Source organism: Schistocerca serialis, chromosome 4, assembly GCF_023864345.2.
Source record: "Schistocerca serialis cubense isolate TAMUIC-IGC-003099 chromosome 4, iqSchSeri2.2, whole genome shotgun sequence".
Classification (NCBI taxonomy): domain Eukaryota; kingdom Metazoa; phylum Arthropoda; class Insecta; order Orthoptera; family Acrididae; genus Schistocerca; species Schistocerca serialis.
In genome coordinates, this window is record NC_064641.1 from 784,014,492 (window position 1) to 784,034,113 (window position 19,622).

Here is a 19,622-nt window from a genome sequence, read left to right on the forward strand (position 1 = left end):
ATGTGAGCTTCAACAAGACGAAGGTCAACATCCAGGAAGGTGGCTTGGGTTTTGGAGAAGGACCAGGTGAAATTCAGATTCGAAAAGGAGTTGACGTTATGGAGGAAATTAAGGAGTGTTTCTTCACCATGAGTACAGACCACAAAGATGTCATCTATAAACCTATACCAGGCCAGGGGAAGCAGCTGTTGGGTCTTCAGGAAAGCCTCCTCCATGCGGCCCATGAAGAGGTTGGCATAGGACGGAGCCATCCTGGTTCCCATGGCCGTTCCCTGAGCCACGTACCCCTACCTTCTACCTCTTACCCTTGACAAAATTCTCCCCACACCACCCAGAGTTGCCTTTCATCACCCCCCCTAACCTCCGTAACATCCTTGTTAAACCCTACAATATTCCCAGACTACCTTCTCAACCCTGCGGTTCCTACCCCTGTAACCGACCCCGCTGGAAAACCTGCCCCATGCATCCCCCCACAACCACCTACTCCAGCCCCACTACTGGTAAAACATACACAATTCAAGGCAGGGCCACATGTGAAACTACACATGTCATTTATACTATATACCTCTTTACTTCTGTATGCATCCTCTTTGGTTTGAAGCTGGCACAGTACTTACAGTAGAATATCTTTGGCTTCCCTCTGACAACCATGCCTCCATCCTTGCTACCCTCCCTGTTTTCCTTTCCCTGTTGCTTCATAACCTGGGTTGTGAGTAACTGAATCTACTTTCCCTTCTTCCCTTTCTTTCCCCTCTCTCCTCCCTGATGAAGGAACATTTGTTCCGAAAGCTAGGAACGTAAATTTTTGGTTCTGTTTTTTGTGTATCTATCGGCTGCACTGAGCTGAGGTAAGTACTGGCCAGCCCCTCTATCTCTTTGTTAGTATTTGTCATTCTGAATTATAATGTAATGTTCCTTCGGGCAACAGCCATCATGAAATACATGAAACGTATTCACAGTTGGGAATTCGGACTACCATCAGCTCTATAATGGAATGACAACAATGAAAATTTGTTCCAGACAAGGACAAGTGGAATTTTGTGTCTGTCCATGAGTTGTGCCTGGATAGCCAAATGATAAGGCAGTCAAATCCTGGTCTGAGTCTCGGTCCACCACAAATTTTCATTGTTGTCATTCCATCATACAGCTGAAGATAGTCCATATTCGCAACAGCGAAAACATTTCATGAATGATATTTGTGGTTGGTGCACTTTATACAAAGCCATGCCTGTTCTATAGTTAAGTAAGAATGTTGACAGCCCAGCAGCAAAAGGCAATAGAAACACAGCTGCCGCATCCACCCTCCCAATAGTTTGATGAGCAACATGAGACTTTGGAGGAATACATAACACAGCTACATCAACATTTCAAAACCCAATAACATGTGAATCATGATGTGAATTTTTCTTTTCATGTGTAGGAGTGTTAATTTTCCAGGTGCTAGTGCAATTATTTCCCCTCAGTAAGCCCCAAACACAGTACTATGAGGTAATAACAGCAAAACTAGTTGAATTTTTTGTTAGATACATGTTGCTTCTGTGTGGTACAATTTGTTTTTGCATACATCATCATAATGATCTGTCTTATAAAGAACAAATAGCTGAATTGCAGGGAAATGACTAGGAATTGTAAATTTCTAGCTGTGCTGTGTGGTATAAATTTTTTTTGCATCCAACATCATAATGATCTGTCTTATAAAGAATGGATAGCAGAATTACAGGGGAATGACTAGGAACTATAAATTCAGTTGCATCTGTGACAAATCTTACCAGCATGAAATGCATTGTGAGTGCTTTCAGAACAGAGACTGAGGGCTAAAATTTTGAAGCATCATAACCCCAGCCTCAGTGACATGCTTAAAGTTATTGATTCACATGAAGCATATAACTTACCAGAGCAGGATTTCAATTTTCAGGCTATTGCTTCACTTGAGACAAACAGCTCATACCCTGGGCCTACTCCCCACAACTCTGCATGGTGTAGTCATTTCTGTAAACACAGACAGCATTTGCCATGCCGACACAATACTAATTCATCTGCTTCAGCTGATTACAAAGTGAAGTCATGTATGAAATGCTATGTCACCTATGATCAGAAGCATTGCTTCTTCAGACATGTTGAATGCAACTTTTGTCATTGCAAGGGACATACAAAGCCAGTCTGCCTACAAAAGAGAGGAAAGCCCCCCCCCCCCTTTCCGGTTTCATGCAGGAATCATTCAAATCTGGAACATATGGAAATCAATACAATTTCATGTATGGATTCTTCTTCTCCTCCAACTCATAGTTTAGAAAAATGGAGACAGAAAATGCACACAAGTGAATATGAAGTGAATTTCGCAAAATTCAAATATGCCCTCCCAACCTCAAAGAGCATTGCTCTTCTGCGCACACAACAGCAGAAAATAGTTTTCCATAACATGACATGAATAACTGTAGGTTACATTGCAACTTTGCAACCAGTCAATGCTTTTCCAATCGAATACCAGAGCTTCTGTCATATTGCGCAGCCTGGGTACGTATGAACAAATAGATACCATAATCACCTTTGCAAAAATCAAGTCTGCATCTCACTGCCTACAATTGCAACAGCATTTCAGTTCTTGGAACATGGCACTTAACTGATACATACAAACACATGAGTACAGAACTGCCTTTGACAATAATTCGCTCAGGCCTAAGTCCAAATTTTTTAAGCGTGGATGCTTTTGATTCCTTCATATTAGACATTCATGATGATGTGCATGCCACTGATGCAAAATTTTTCTATTCCAATATTCAAAAATTGCGTGCCAAATATAAACATTTGATTGATGGTACTTTAGAATCTGCCAAAGATTTTCAGGCTCAGATTACACTGAAATCTAACGTACAACCCAAATTCTGTCATATGCATCTGATGCCGCACATTACACAAAGACATTGCAGCAGATATACACAGACTAGAAATTATTGGAGTTTTGAAATCTGTTTTAGTGAGTCAGAGGGCATCAACCTTAATCACTGTTCAAGATTCATCTTTGTGCTGACTTCAGAGGCATGGTTAATTTGCAGACAATGTTTGATTCCTTCCAGATGATGTTAGTTGAGGAAATTTTGAATTGCCTCACAGGACTCACAGGACAATTCTTTTCACAAATTGGTCTTGCAGAGGCCTATCTTTAGTTACCATTGGATGAAGAAACAAAGGTAATACGTATTATGAATATTCATGCTGGATTGTTTCAGTATTTACACCTGTGTTTCAGAAGTGCTTCCACGCCTGTGTTGTTTCAAAGATTTCTCATACAAGTGACATCAAAGGTGTTTTCTTACTTTAATTATCTTAATGACATTATCATCTATGGACAGACACTATAACAACACCTTCAAAATTAGGGCTGTCTTTTTCAAGTTTTAACTGAGGAAGGCATAAAATTTAATTTGCAGAAATGTTCTTTTTTCAACACCATAATGGAGTGCTTAGGACATACTGTATCATCGTTACCAATGGCATTTGTCCTTTGACTAAACATTTCCAAGCAATCCAGAGAGTGCCATCTTGTAAGAATGTACATGAACTGCAAGCTGTTCTCAGAAAATTGACTTATGATATAAAGTTATTCCTAATGTGGCCCAAATCACCATGCCTCTGCACTGCCTCAGGCATAAAATTGTTTCATTTCAGTGAAAAGGGGAATGTGGTCAACTCTTTCAAAGTCGGAAAAACACATAGCTTCATCAACCTTGCCTCACGCAGTACAATATGCTTAAATCACATGTGCTGGTGGTAGATTCCTCATGACATGCCATCAGGACAGTTTTATCCCACAAAATTGGTAAAGCAGGACATCCCATCACATTTGCTTCCAAAACTTTGAACGGTGCACATAGTAATTATAGTCAGCTGATGGAAGAAGCCCGAGAAGTGTCACAAAATTCAGTCATTACCTATATAGCAGAAAGTTTTTTCTGACCATGGGCCATAAGCTATTGACTGTACTGTTTCATCTGACAAAACCAGTTTCAGACCACACAGTGCAAAAGTTCCAATGTTGGTCACTATTCTTGTCAAATTATTGGTATGAAATTCTGTGTCACCTGACAGTGCAACACACAAACACCGACAAGTTGTCTTATTTACTCATAAGCACAGATTTGGCCTTTGATGCATCACAAGCTTTCTGCTTACATGTTAATTCTTCTGATTTGCAGGCACTGGATTCTTTTCCATTTGATTCATGATGGGTTGCATGAGCAATGGAGCATGATCAATTGCTGACCAGTCACTACAATTGCTAAAATGTTACATGTGCAAGGGTTGACTGTACTCTCAGAACTATATTTCCAGCACCTTAGTGTGAAGACATTTTGCCCAACACAACAATTTCTCTCTTCCAAATGATGTGATCTGGCTTCACTCACCCAATGAGTTTTAAACCCCATCTCATTGCAACTGCAAGTGTTAAGTCTTTTACATAGAGGTCATTAGGGGCAGTTCACACTAAGTAATTAGTGCACCAAAATTGTACGTGGCTTGATATAAATAGTCAGATTGAACATGTGATGACACATTGCCATGAATGAGCAGACAATAAGTCTGCTACATGCTGAAAATTCTTCCCTGGCTGCAATCTGACAGTCCATGGGAATGCCTCCACACAGACTTTGCTGGTCCCGTTGGCAAACACATTGGCTGATCATCATCAATGCCTACTGTTAATACCCTTTCATTATTCCAATGTATTCAGCAGCTGCTGCCAGCACTATCAAGGTGCTCACTTCTGTATTTTCTCTTGGAGGTTTGCCAAAAACTTCTCTTCAAAGGAGTTCTCCCGATTTTGCCAACAAAGTGGAATACACCATGTCAGGACTGCAATGTTCTTACTGCAGTCAAAAGGCGAGGCTTAACATTTTGGTTGGACTTTGAAGATGCAAATGTCATATTTTCATGCATCACAATCTTGTGGAAATGCTTTACTGATGTTCTTGAATTCCTATTGCAACTTGCCTGCTCTTGACATTTCAATGGCAGAATATTTGCATGGGTAATGCTGCCAGACCTTGTTGTATTTGCTTCACCCTCATATCTCTGATACAGCCTTGAAATTTGCCATGAAGTTTCACCCTAATGATAGAGTCTATTATCATGTGTACAACAAGCTGCAGTTATGGGAATCTGGTGTTGTTGTTCTCCAATCAGCTGGCAGAGTGCAATATTATATTTGTGGCAGCACAGTCACGCATCAGTGCAATCAAAACTAGCTATGGCTCAGTGATTTCAATGATCCTGCTGTAGATGTAACTGTTTCAGATTTCCTCACGGCAAACCCAACCTCTGCCCACTGTGACGCATCCTCTTACACAGCCTGCTGTGCAGGTTCTCCCACTCGTGGCCGCTATACTAATGGAAATCAATGTCTGCCCACCTTTTCCGCCGTATACATCAACATTGCAGGTCCCCTCCACATGGACATCAACACTGTCACCATCAGCCAGTCACAGGCACCCAGAACTGCAGAACTCCCAGTCCTCATGTCTGTGCTGTTGGTTTTTCTGGGGCACTTTCCCAGGCACTTGCAAGGTGTAATGTCAGGACGTGGTCGGTTTGCTTTTCCCCCAGTCGTGCAACCAACCTCTTCTCTATCCATGGCATAGGCCTCACCAAGTAATCTTCATTGCCCACCAGACCTTCATAGTTAGGGGGAAGGAGGGGGTGTGGTATCAACCATGCCAACTGACCGCACTTTGAAACACACGCACTGCTACTTACTGCCGCACTTCGCTCAACCTCCAACATGGCCAAGGGGTCCTGCTTCAACATTGTTAAACCACCACAGTAATAACATGTGAGGAAACCCCCAGTCCAAGGTACAGTGGCAGATGCATTTAAATTATGAAAATTGCTTCTCTCTGGCTCCCTTATTGCTTGTTCTTGTTTTGGCTGTTCAGTGTTCTCATGTATTTGTTGGGTAGGGCTTATGGACTTCATAATTATCATTCATAACAGAAGAGAAGTATTTGTGTTAACAAGGAACTTGTACAGTCAACTGCTACCAGAGAGATATGTATTCATACTTTTCTTAATCTTATCAGTATTCGAATAAAAGATAATTGTCTGCAGTTGTGTTAATAGTGCATTGTACTCCATGCTCCCATCAACCAATTCAGATCCCCCAGGTGCATAAGATGGGATATAATAGTTGCTATTGCCTATTTCAGTCTTTCAGGAGCTACACCTTGACTTAGTGGGGGGTACTACCAAGTAAGCAAAAAATTTCACTGCTTTTTTATTTGTAAAATAGAAGCACAGAAATGTTGATGTTTTACAGTATCACAGTACTGCAGAACATCCAAATTATTGTGGTTTTATTTTACAAATACAAAGTTTTTCTACCAATCAGAGACAAAGGAATGAATTAACATTCACTAGTTTCATTGAAATACCATCACAGCCAGAATAGTTACAATAATGCACTCAGTGATCTGTCTTCACAGTTGAGTGGATGCAATGGATGCCTGCTGGTGAAGTAGCCAAAGCTTATCTAACTACACCTGATGGATCTGCTTTCAATGTTCCTTTTTTTAGCTACTGTTAGGAAGAGTTAACTGAACTGAGAATCCAGTGATTTGAATCTATTATCATATATCTCATAGCTACTGCTTTTTGAGAGAGGGATATCATTTGCGTGACTAAGTTCATTCTGTCATTCCTAATAATGCTCCAAACTGTCTTTACTCTGTTGTTGGAATTTTTAATTTTTTTGTTGGTTGCACTTACCTTTTGGTTTTTGAAAGTCTGGTGAAGAATTTTGAGAGGGAAATGATACAACACTGCCTTATTTCTCCTATTTTCACTAATGTCTTATCAATCAATGTCATGTGACTAGGGCCTCCCATCGGGTAGACCATTTGCCAGGTGCAAGTCTTTCGATTTGACACCACTTTGGTGACTTGAACATAGATGGGGATGAAATGATGATGATTAGGACAACACAACGCCCAGTCCCTGAGTGGAGGAAATCTCTGACCCAGCCAGGAATCGAACCCAGGCCCTTACAATTGACATACTGTCATGCTGACTGCTCAGTTACTGGGGACGGACCACTAATGTCTTATAGCATCATATGATGGGACAGTTCATAATGCCAATGACCTGCTTTTGTGCCTCGTAAGTCTCCCTGGTGTTCACATTCAACAACCTTCTTCAGCTAATTTACAGGTTCATCCACATTATATATTGACTTAATATCACTACACAGTCAAGGTCATCTGTTTCATTCATTGCTTTAAATGTATGATTATCAGCATCCATTTAGCAACTTTAACAGTTAATACATCATAGATCAGCACTTCACATAATCCATGAGTGGCATAGCTGAGTTTCTCAAGCAGTAAAACCAACCAGCTGAAAAACGCCCCTGCCAGGGCACAAAAAAGCTGAGTATGCTTTAAAAGACTGTGACAGACAAATGGGGAATCAGCTGCCTCAATTCTCAGTCCACCTTCCTCACCAAAGTTTTGGCACGTGAACATGTTCACGCTCTTTTAACACAGAACATTCTAAATCCTTTCACCCATTCTCTTTCTGTAGTGAAGCTTTCATACTCAGCATCACCTTCTCACTGTCATTGCCTGTATATGTCTTGCTCCCACTGTCTCCTTTTTTCCTTGGCACTAGCTCCTGTCTACCTTTGCTTCTATCATTGCCTGCACCCCTTCCTCTTACTTTTCCTTACAATTGTCTCCTTTTCTGGCACTTTAACTGGCCTTCTGTTCCACTGTCATTGGCTTTCATTGGTACATATGGGTACAGGGGATGGGGGAAAGTGGGAAAATTTTTTCATGTTAAAGTTCACCACTCTGGAGGGTTTCAGACCCCAGGCCTATGCATGGTATCCACTCATCTTTCTTTTTCATTTCCACTGTCTCCTCTCTTTTGTTCCCACTGCTACTACCTCCATTCATCTCTCTTTCTCTTTTACTGCTACTGTCTTTCACTGACCATCACTATCTCTTCTCTCTTTGGTCCCCACTGCTATTGTCTTCACCCATCTCGCTTTCTATTTCACTGCCACAATCACTGTCTCCTCTCCTCTCTACTACCATTGTCTCTCTGCTTCTCTCTATCAGCACAAAAAGTACAAATATTTTTGCATGTCAAAATTTATGGTGAGGAAGGTGGAATGAGGTTTGAGGCAGCTGGTTCCCCACTTTTCCATCACAGACTTTTAAAGACGTGCATATTCTTCTTTCTTGTGCTCTAAAACTAGCATTTTTCAGCTGGTTTGCTCCTTTTGCCTGTTACAGCAGGGTGTGCTGCTTATACCAAAGAATTATGTAGGCTAGTAAAGTTTTGTGGTTTATTTATATATTTCAACACATTTACATACTTTAACATATACCCGCTAGTTATAATTAAAATGCAGCTATTCACAGAGGTCTAGTGTAGGCTGTAATTACTGTATGATAGGAAAATTTGGTGGATATACTAATGCAGTAATGTAGAAACAATTTACATTTGAAAACAGTTACATATCTGGCATTGTGAATGCAAGAAAAATGTATAGGAATGTTTCCATATGTGATGGGTTAGGAATAGGCCACATGCAGAAAAGGTCAAACAAGTGAGTAAAGCATAATGCTGATTTTATTATTAACCACCCCTTATGCAATTTGTTCAGTATGAGCACTGTAGACATCAACAAGTTGCTGCGTCTGTAAAACAATATGATCAACTATTGCTCATGGCACTTCTGGTGGAATTTGAGCAACATGTTCCTGCATACTGGCCTTCAGATCAGGTGTAGAGACCAAACATATCCCAGGTAAATGCATTCTTTTAGATATCACCAGAGCCAAACGTCACATGGATTCAGATTACATGATGGAACACTGAATTTAGCAGATCTTTCACTGGGTGAGTAACAAGAGGTGGTACTCCATCTTGCAAGAAAACATTAGTTTTCACACAGCTGTGCTCTTCAAAAACAAGGATCACATGCTTTATGTGGAGGTCTCAATATTGTGCAGATGTCTTAGTACACCTGACAGGCTCTCTGGGTGTATTCTCTCCAAAGAAGAATGGACCAAGAATAAAGCTGCTTGTGAATCCACACCACACAGTTACATACAGTGAGTGTTATGTTTCTTCAGGCACAATACACAGTTTAACAGTACTCAAACTTTAGCAGTGCTGTGTATTCACTGTAGCTTGTAGTGTAAAATGTGCGGCCACATGTCATCAAATTCGATCCGTGCCAGAAAAACGAAGGACAAATTCAGAATGTTGCTGCAGAACATGAGGTTTCAGTTGCTGCACTGTCTGGTTCTGTACTGTCTGTATGGGTACAAGTCTAAAACAGATTGCAATACTTTCTGTACTGTTAACCATGGGATAGACAATTCTCATGACAGCAAACTCATCAATAACTTCCACCAGCATAGAACACCTCCCTATTCAGGTGCCACACCAAGCTCATCTCAGTTTTCAAATTTCATTTTCAACTTTAAACCATTTAATGACACCAGGCCTCTCACCTTTCTGCTGGTGCTACTCTCTTAATGCAGCACTATAATTGCTGCCATTCACATAAAACAGTTTCACTAATGTGCACAGTCTCTCTTCTCAATATCCATACTGTTGAGTCACATTACACCTTGTTGAATGACAGCATGCATACTGTATCATGCCTTCATACAAATTGTGTACAGTGCCAGATTTACACCTGGTGGCCAAAATTGGAATAAGATTTTTCCAGAGTAAATCAGTAAATCAGTTCCACATTAATTCATTAGCTCATCAACCAAGTTTCACTGCCATACAATAATGACAGCCCATACTGGACCTTTGTGAGTAGCTGAACTTTAATTATAACTATCCACTATAAACAACAAATAAGTACATATAATATAAGGTTAACATAAAACTGTCTCCCATCCAATACAAGTTCACTTTACTCTAATTTACATAGAAATGTACAATATTTTTAGGCTACACCTACAGTATACCAAAAAATGTTGCACTGTTTGATTTGCAGGTACAAAGAATTTTGTACAAGAAAATAATTTTTTGGTAAGTTGCTTATGCTGCAGGTGGCACCATCAAATAATTTCCATGTCAAGACAGCCTGCATATATGTGAAGTGCCTATTTTTCAAAGACAATATGTTATGAAGTTTTATTGGTGAAAAAATGGCAACTAAAAATAATACTGTAGTTCAGTGACAGAGCCAGTTTGGTACTGTCTTGAGTGCAATTAATCAATTGCGGTCATCTCTGTGCATTATTACATGCCAACATGGATTGCAGTGCCTGCCTACATGGCATGGTGGTGGTGCTATAAAGACATTATTCTGTGTGACCAATGGCTAAGGGCTCACTCTCTCTGTCTCAATTGGGCAGTGAGTCATATACCGAAGCCCCAGTGGCTCAAGAATAATATCCTGTTTGTCAGCATATACTTTTAAATCAAATTTCTACAAGATACACAGTGATGATTTTGATTTGAGTCACCACAAGCCTATCAGATGTAGTGGTAAAGTTAAGCAGACTGCTACCTTCAGAGGGTTAATCTGTTCTAACTACAGTACATATACATGTATCCAGCATCATTTGGTGATTTATATGATATGACTGAGGTCTAGTGGAGCAAAACAAGTTCTGGTCAGCATGCAGTGGACTCAGCTCTGTATGAAGCTCTTTGACGCCATTTACAATCTGCAGCATTTTCACCTTGATGATTGGGACAGGTTTTGGAACTAATTTAAGCATGTTGGAGAAGTCAGTCAGATGCACTCATAAAGATGAGCAATGCATGTGTGTAATGCATTGGCATATTACCAGTACAACTAAAGGTGAATTCTTTAGCTGAGCCAGATTCTGCAAGGTACAATTGTTTTAAGTTTTTTAATTTTTTTAAAATCATCAGTCACATACCATGATTTCTCTTGCAAGTGGTTATAAGGAATTACAGTTTTATGTAAACAGTACAATGCACAGTTTCTAGTCTTCATGCTACCTGTTTCACTCTGTATTGTGGTAAAGAAAGACGAAAATATTTATAAAACACTTCTGTAGACTAAACTATATGCATTAGCTGACCAGTTAAAGTTTTACTACCCATATTATAAATGCATTTAACATTTCTGCAACAGAACTAGAATGGTTTTAATACTTTAATGTTTTAAGCTATTGACTTAAGCTGTAAGGATAGTCATTCACTGATTAGAGGAGATACATTAAAGCAAAATCACTTTTATGCTTCAGGGATCACAGTGATTAATTTAGTATCAGTATTACTTTTGCTCCATGTTCACTTGCATTAACAAGTTGTATCTTGTGTCTATTTTACAGTGTACACTTTTCTCTGTTCTCGTTGCATTATCAAACTGTATTCAACCATTTGAACAGTTGTGTCCACGAGCAGAGGCAAGAACTGAACTGGGTTATGAACTGCTACAATTAAAGTCTTTCATAATTGTTACATTTAATATTGTGCAAGAATTCAAATTAACATCTTCCCTGTTATGCTTATTAATTTCAAGTTTTCAAGACAGCTTGGTCAAGTTGGTTCAACTTTCATAAATAATCTTTGCTATTACTTGTAGTATTTGCTAAATTAAAATTTAAGATAAAGGTTTATGATTTTTTTAATTAAATTTTTCTGTGGCCTGGCACCCTCCACCCACCTAAACCCTCACTAGCAGTTTCAGATGATAGATGCAGAGTGTGATTGTGTGAATTAAGCAGCACCAGAAAAGATGGTGACAATAAGTTGTGTTGTACACTGAACTGACAATCTTTCATTGCACTTGTGTACTGCTTAAGTTTAGGGTTTCAGACTCAGTTTTAGCAGAACTACAGCAATTCATAGATGTGTCAGAACACCATAAAACAGCTTTTATTAACAAAAGATTCTAATCTCAATTCTTTCAAGTGCTTCCAAATTTTTATCAAATTCAAATGAGAAACGCTCCATGGTCTTGATGGAGCTTCAGTGGTCTGCACTTCACTTGATATTCAACCTAATGAGCAAGAACAGATCCCATCACATGAAATGTATACATCTTGGAGTCAGCTCTGAAGCATGCTCATGAGATGAGTGTGGTAGCTGATCACTTGTAGTCAAGGATGACTCTCCAGTAGTTTTGGGGTCTCAGAGAATCCATGCCTTGAACCATTTCCTACTTGCTATTTGGTATGTGTCTCCAATTTGGCTACTCATGAGTGAAAAAAGAATATTTGCAGCTGTCTCAAAGAATCTCTTCATCCTTTGAAGACACACACTAACAAATATTCTCTCCTATTAATGCATGTAGCTGTGGAACTTAATACTGGTGTCTGTTTTAATAAGCCACTGACTTTCACCCACAGACGTATGTTAAAAGAGGCATAACTTGTTTACTTCAACAAAACAAGATTCATTCTCTTCTAGCCTTGCTGCAAGTGAATTATGAGTTTATCAGAAGAGTTACAGAAAGCTAAATTATTAAACATTTATCTTGCAACTGTGCTCAAAGCCTGCAATTAGCTATATTTGGAAACTGAAGGTTTATATTAAAATTTTAACAAACTAGACGATCATAGCTATATCAAACAAGTTTGTTAATAAATTAGTCATTTTTATCATTCTGGTATTTATTCATCATCAAAAATGAATGACAAACTGTCAAAATATTAGATAACAGTTGCTTTGGCATAAGTAAGAAATATATGAGCTTCACATTTCAATCTCAACTACATCTGTTATGACATAAGATGTGCTCTTTATTAACGAAAGAACAAACTCATAAAATGAAATATGAGTTGTGTGTGCTCGACCTACAATTTGATAAAATAAGGAAAAAAGTGTGTGGTATGATACTTTGGTTAGATGTAGCTTCCTTTTCCTTCTCATTTTTCATTCAGTGGCAAGATTATGTCTCCAGCCAGCATGGAGCTGTGCACTCAAAATGTGCACTAGATCATGGAGCTGCGGTCTGTCGGCCAAGTTTAGGTCTTCCAGTGGGTCTATTGTGTGATCATACAGTTCTCTTGCAACAACTTTTGTCCAGTCAGGTTGGAAAATTTGCTTCTGAAAATACACCCATTCAGTGTAGCGATGTGTGTGTGTCCTGAGCGAATAACCCATATATTCTATTTGAGAAAGATGGGGTTTGTCACTGTTTGGTTTTAGTGTTGGATACATTCCTGGACGAGGATACTGACTAAATGCTGCTTTCTTCCTTGTTGTGAACTGCCCCTGGAACACAGTTCAAATTAAACTTAGACATTGCACAACATCAAAATCCAATCAGAAAATGTAAATATGAAATCACTTTCATTTTTATGACATGTAGCAAAGTAGTTCCAATGATCATTATTGAAGTGTAACAACAAATCATATTAAAACAGAATTTTACCACTCAGTTTTTTCAGATTCTTGATTATGATATTTTTTGTTTTAAATAATATGTCTGCAGTTTGAAAACACTTCTGTTTGTAATCAACGATTTTCTGTGTAATTAGTTATGTTTTTTCCCCCCCCTAGAGAATGCATTCATCACTCCAGTTGACTATATATACAACTGGATTGGAGCTCTGGTGTCTGTTCATTAACAATTCATTCAACATTTTTCATTTTAACACTTCATAGTTATCAGGCAAGCTGTTAGATATGGCTACTGGTGCAACATGACCACATCTAGGCAAACATTTCTATCATTAACATGGTATTAGTGTTGTGCTGTCTTGTGCACTACAGGTAGGAAAATCAACAACACAACCTAGATTAAAAGTGTTTAATCCATATTGTTTCTATTTGAGAGTCTAGTATTCTTATTGAACACCTTATTACCAAGATCAGATTTTGTTACATAGATAACCAGTTTCAGCCAGTTCAGTCCACTTCAGATCCATAATACCAGAACTTGAAAAATATTAGACAAAACAGAGTTTTACCTGTTTTCATTAGTGGGACAGCCATGTAACTGGTCACCATGTCATTCGGAGTGGCATGTTATATTCCTTATGGTCATTATCTCAAAGAAAGGGTAAGATTATAATACACATGGGATTTTGCAACTTTTTTGTTGCAAGTTCTGTGATTATGGATCTTAAGATGCCCATAAAGTGTTTTTAATGTCTGCTTGTGTCTGTGAATGTGCAGATGGATATGTGTGTGTGTGCGAGTGTATACCTGTCCTTTTTTCCCCCTAAGGTAAGTCTTTCCACTCCCGGGATTGGAATGACTCCTTACCCTCTCCCTTAAAACCCACATAATTTTGTCTTTCCCTCTCCTTCCCTCTTTCCTGATGAAGCAACCATTTCTACATCTACATCTATACTCCGCGAGCCACCTTACGGTGTGTGGCGGAGGGTACTTATTGTACCACTATCTGATCCCCCCTTCCCTGTTCCATTCACGAATTGTGCGTGGAAAGAACGACTGCTTGTAAGTCTCCGTATTTGCTCTAATTTCTCGGATCTTTTCGTTGTGATCATTACGCGAGATATATGTGGGCGGTAGTAATATGTTGCCCATCTCTTCCCGGAATGTGCTCTCTCGTAATTTCGATAATAAACCTCTCCGTATTGCGTAACGCCTTTCTTGAAGTGTCCGCCACTGGAGCTTGTTCAGCATCTCCGTAACGCTCTCGCGCTGACTAAATGTCCCTATGACGAATCGCGCTGCTTTTCGCTGGATCATGTCTATCTCTTCTATTAATCCAACCTGGTAAGGGTCCCATACTGATGAGCAATACTCAAGAATCGGACGAACAAGCGTTTTGTAAGCTACTTCTTTCGTCGATGAGTCACATTTTCTTAGAATTCTTCCTATGAATCTCAACCTGGCGCCTGCTTTTCCCACTATTTGTTTTATGTGATCATTCCACTTCAGATCGCTCCGGATAGTAACTCCTAAGTATTTTACGGTCGTTACCGCTTCCAATGATTTACCACCTATGGCATAATCGTACTGGAATGGATTTCTGCCCCTATGTATGCGCATTATATTACATTTATCTACGTTTAGGGAAAGCTGCCAGCTGTCGCACCATGCATTAATCCTCTGCAGGTCCTCCTGGAGTACGTACGAGTCTTCTGATGTTGCTACTTTCTTGTAGACAACCGTGTCATCTGCAAATAGCCTCACGGAGCTACCGATGTTGTCAACTAAGTCATTTATGTATATTGTAAACAATAAAGGTCCTATCACGCTTCCCTGCGGTACTCCCGAAATTACCTCTACATCTGCAGATTTTGAACCGTTAAGAATGACATGTTGTGTTCTTTCTTCTAGGAAATCCTGAATCCAGTCACAAACCTGGTCCGATATTCCGTAGGCTCGTATTTTTTTCACTAAACGTAAGTGCGGAACCGTATCAAATGCCTTCCTGAAGTCCAGGAATACGGCATCAATCTGCTCGCCAGTGTCTACGGCACTGTGAATTTCTTGGGCAAATAGGGCGAGCTGAGTTTCACATGATCTCTGTTTGCGGAATCCATGTTGGTTATGATGAAGGAGATTTGTATTATCTAAGAACGTCATAATACGAGAACACAAAACATGTTCCATTATTCTACAACAGATTGACGTAAGCGAAATAGGCCTATAATTATTCGCATCTGATTTATGACCTTTCTTGAAAATGGGAACGACCTGCGCTTTCTTCCAGTCGCTAGGTACTTTACGTTCTTCCAGCGATCTACGATAAATTGCTGATAGAAAGGGGGCAAGTTCTTTAGCATAATCACTGTAGAATCTTAAGGGTATCTCGTCTGGTCCGGATGCTTTTCCGCTACTAAGTGATAGCAGTTGTTTTTCAATTCCGATATCGTTTATTTCAATATTTTCCATTTTGGCGTCCGTGCGACGGCTGAAGTCAGGGACCGTGTTACGATTTTCCGCAGTGAAACAGTTTCGGAACACTGAATTCAGTATTTCTGCCTTTCTTCGGTCGTCCTCTGTTTCGGTGCCATCGTGGTCAACGAGTGACTGAATAGGGGATTTAGATCCGCTTACCGATTTTACATATGACCAAAACTTTTTAGGGTTCTTGTTTAGATTGTTTGCCAATGTTTTATGTTCGAATTCGTTGAATGCTTCTCTCATTGCTCTCTTTACGCTCTTTTTCGCTTCGTTCAGCTTTTCCTTATCAGCTATGATTCGACTACTCTTAAACCTATGATGAAGCTTTCTTTGTTTCCGTAGTACCTTTCGTACATGATTGTTATACCACGGTGGATCTTTCCCCTCGCTTTGGACCTTAGTCGGTACGAACTTATCTAAGGCGTACTGGACGATGTTTCTGAATTTTTTCCATTTATGTTCCACATCCTCTTCCTCAGAAATGAACGTTTGATGGTGGTCACTCAGATATTCTGCGATTTGTGCCCTATCACTCTTGTTAAGCAAATATATTTTCCTTCCTTTCTTGGCATTTCTTATTACACTTGTAGTCATTGATGCAACCACTGACTTATGATCACTGATACCCTCTTCTACATTCACGGAGTCGAAAAGTTCCGGTCTATTTGTTGCTATGAGGTCTAAAACGTTAGCTTCACGAGTTGGTTCTCTAACTATCTGCTCGAAGTAATTCTCGGACAAGGCAGTCAGGATAATGTCACAAGAGTCTCTGTCCCTGGCTCCAGTTCTGATTCTGTGACTATCCCATTCTATACCTGGTAGATTGAAGTCTCCCCCTATTACAATAGTATGATCACGAAACTTCTTCACGACGTTCTGCAGGTTCTCTCTGAGGCGCTCAACTACTACGGTTGCTGATGCAGGTGGTCTATAGAAGCATCCGACTATCATATCTGACCCACCTTTGATACTTAACTTAACCCAGATTATTTCACATTCGCATTTGCTAATAACTTCACTGGATATTATTGAATTCTTTACTGCTATAAATACTCCTCCACCATTGGCGTTTATCCTATCCTTGCGGTATATATTCCATTCTGTGTCTAGGATTTCGTTACTGTTCACTTCCGGTTTTAACCAACTTTCCGTTCCTAATACTATATGCGCACTATTTCCTTCAATAAGAGATACTAATTCAGGAACCTTGCCCTGGATACTCCTGCAGTTTACCAATATTACGTTAACTTTTCCTGTTTTTGGTCTCCGAGGACGGACATTCTTTATAAACGATGATAATGTCCTCTCTGGTAAGCCGTCAGGTATTTTATCGTTTCGCCCAAGGGGGGGTCCCTCTAACCTAAAAGCTTGAATTTTGTGTGTATGTTTGTGTTTGTTTGTGTGTCTATCAACTTGCCAGCACTTTCATTTGGTAAGTCACATCATCTTTGTTTTTAGATATATTTTTCCCACGTGGAATGTCTCAAAAAACAAAGATGATGTGAGTTACCAAACAAAAGAGCTGGCAGGTCGAAAGACACACAAACAAACACAAACATACACACAAAATTCAAGCTTTCACAACAAACTGTTGCCTCATCAGGAAAGAGGGAAGGAGAGGGAAAGACGAAAGGATGTGGGTTTTAAGGAAGAGGGTAAGGAGTCATTCCAATCCTGGGAGCAGAAAGACTTACCTTAGGGGGAAAAAAGGACGGGTATACACTCGCACACACACACATATCCATCCACACATATACAGACACAAGCAGACATATTGGTCTTTAAATATGTCTGCTTGTGGACTCTTTGCCTCTACAAACGTCTGCTTGTGTCTGTGTATGTGTGGATGGATATGTGTGTGTGTGTGTGTGTGCGCGCGAGTGTATACCTGTCCTTTTTTCCCCCTAAGGTAAGTCTTTCCACTCCCGGGATTGGAATGACTCCTTACCCTCTCCCTTAAAACCCACATCCTTTTGTCTTTCCCTCTCCTTCCCTCTTTCCTGACGAAGCAATCGTTTGTTGCGAAAGCTTGAATTTTGTGTGTATGTTTGTGGTTGTTTGTGTGTCTATCGACCTGTCAGCGCTTTTGTTTGGTAAGTCTCATCATCTTTGTTTTTAGATATATTTTTCCCATGTGGAATGTTTCCCTCTATTATATTCATATGTGTGTGTGTGTGTGTGTGTGTGTGTGTGTGTGTGTGTGTGTGTGTGTGTGTGTGTGTGTGTGTGTTTTTGAAAATTTCCCGTTGGGGATCTAAAATGATCAAAACTAACTTTGTACTACCCTCATGACTGACATAGATTGTATTTTCTTGATTGGATACTTCTTTCATAACACTGATTTAAGCACCAGAGATTGCTGTGGAACTCCTCGTGTAATTGGGTAAATGTAAATCTGCACTTTCAGTGTAGTTTGGCAAAGCACACTGTGTATTAAACCATGAATGGAGCAGTGCAATTTGCGTATACTGTCCACCATCATTTAAGGCTTGGACTGAGAATGCATTGTCATTTGTTGCAATGTTCATGTCAGCTAGCAAAGTTGCCCATGTAGGGTGTACACCACAGTGACATTGTTCAACTTTTTATTGCTGTCATAAGATAGAAAACAATAAAGATCTCCTTTATAAATCCTCACCTGTAGGAACACCAGCTGATGACTGGCACCTACAACATATTATGACTTGGATGTGTCCAAGGAGAATGCAACACAACTGTGCACCACCATTTTGAAGGCAACTGACAGTTCTGTCGACTCAGACAGTACATAACCACCCCCACACAATCAATTTGACCATCAGGCATGTATTATGAAATACAATATAAAACTCTCACCACTGGATCATGGGATAGAGATGTGCAAGGGAACAGCTGGAATAGATATTTGATCAATGGCATCAGGTTCTCTTCATTGGTGAGTGCATTGTTTGATACCTGGTGATCAATGTAGAAGATGGGAAGATGGCCTGTTACCAATTCATATCTCAAGCATGGAGGAGGCAGGTTGACCAGTCATGTTTTTGGCCAGTATTGTATAAGAACGTCAGATATCTGTTATCACTATTTTAGGTGATTTGAAGGCTGTTCAGTTTTGGTTCAGTTTCTTACAGTCAATTGTCTAGCTCTCAAATCAACATGAAATCTTTGAAGATTATAATGAATTAGCAAACTGTGTCCATCTCATGACAACCTTATTCCATGTGGCAGGAACCAACCAAAGTGAATGGCCTATTGTATCTGCTGATATGAACACAACTGAGCATGCTTGAGACCATTTTAAACGTGAACTGTATCATCGCAGGAAGCTTCCTGACACATTGGACGACCTCAGGAGGGCTGCCTTCGAAAAATAGTATACCTTGATCATCTTGTGGGCAGCACATCACAGAAGAGCCAAGCATGTTACAATACACGGGGTGTAGCAACAGGGTATCAAATGTTAGCCAACAGCAGATTTTAATTACACAGATGTACAAAGCTATGCACTTTTGAACAGACTGCTATTGTTTTGGTTAATGTTTTATTTTTACTTCCCAGTAATTTTACTTTTTAGTTTCAGAAAGCTTGATCCCCTTTAATCTAAGCCCACATGCATTGGTAAATGATTTTTTTTTAGTACAGTAGCAGTTAATATGCATTTTCTTCAGGATTTTGAGTTAAGCAGAAATTACTGCTTTTAGTAGAAGTGAACCAAAATTATTTTAGTATACATCAAAATCCCCTACAAAAATATGTTGCTAATATTGTCTTTGGTTAACATTTTATTAAACATTGAATCTAAACCCACATGC

The 19,622-nt window shown here is 39.6% G+C and overlaps 1 protein-coding gene across 1 annotated transcript in view; it reads right to left on the bottom strand.

Moving 5' to 3' along the window:
* Positions 1-12,725: 12,725 nt before the first annotated feature.
* Positions 12,726-19,622, bottom strand: part of LOC126474945 (iduronate 2-sulfatase) — a 122,589-nt gene continuing 115,692 nt past the window's right edge. The window contains exon 7 of the mRNA XM_050102465.1: positions 12,726-13,221. Within this exon, the coding sequence (XP_049958422.1) occupies positions 12,880-13,221 (342 nt within the window). The 3' untranslated portion in view covers positions 12,726-12,879. The remainder of the gene's footprint in view (positions 13,222-19,622) is intronic.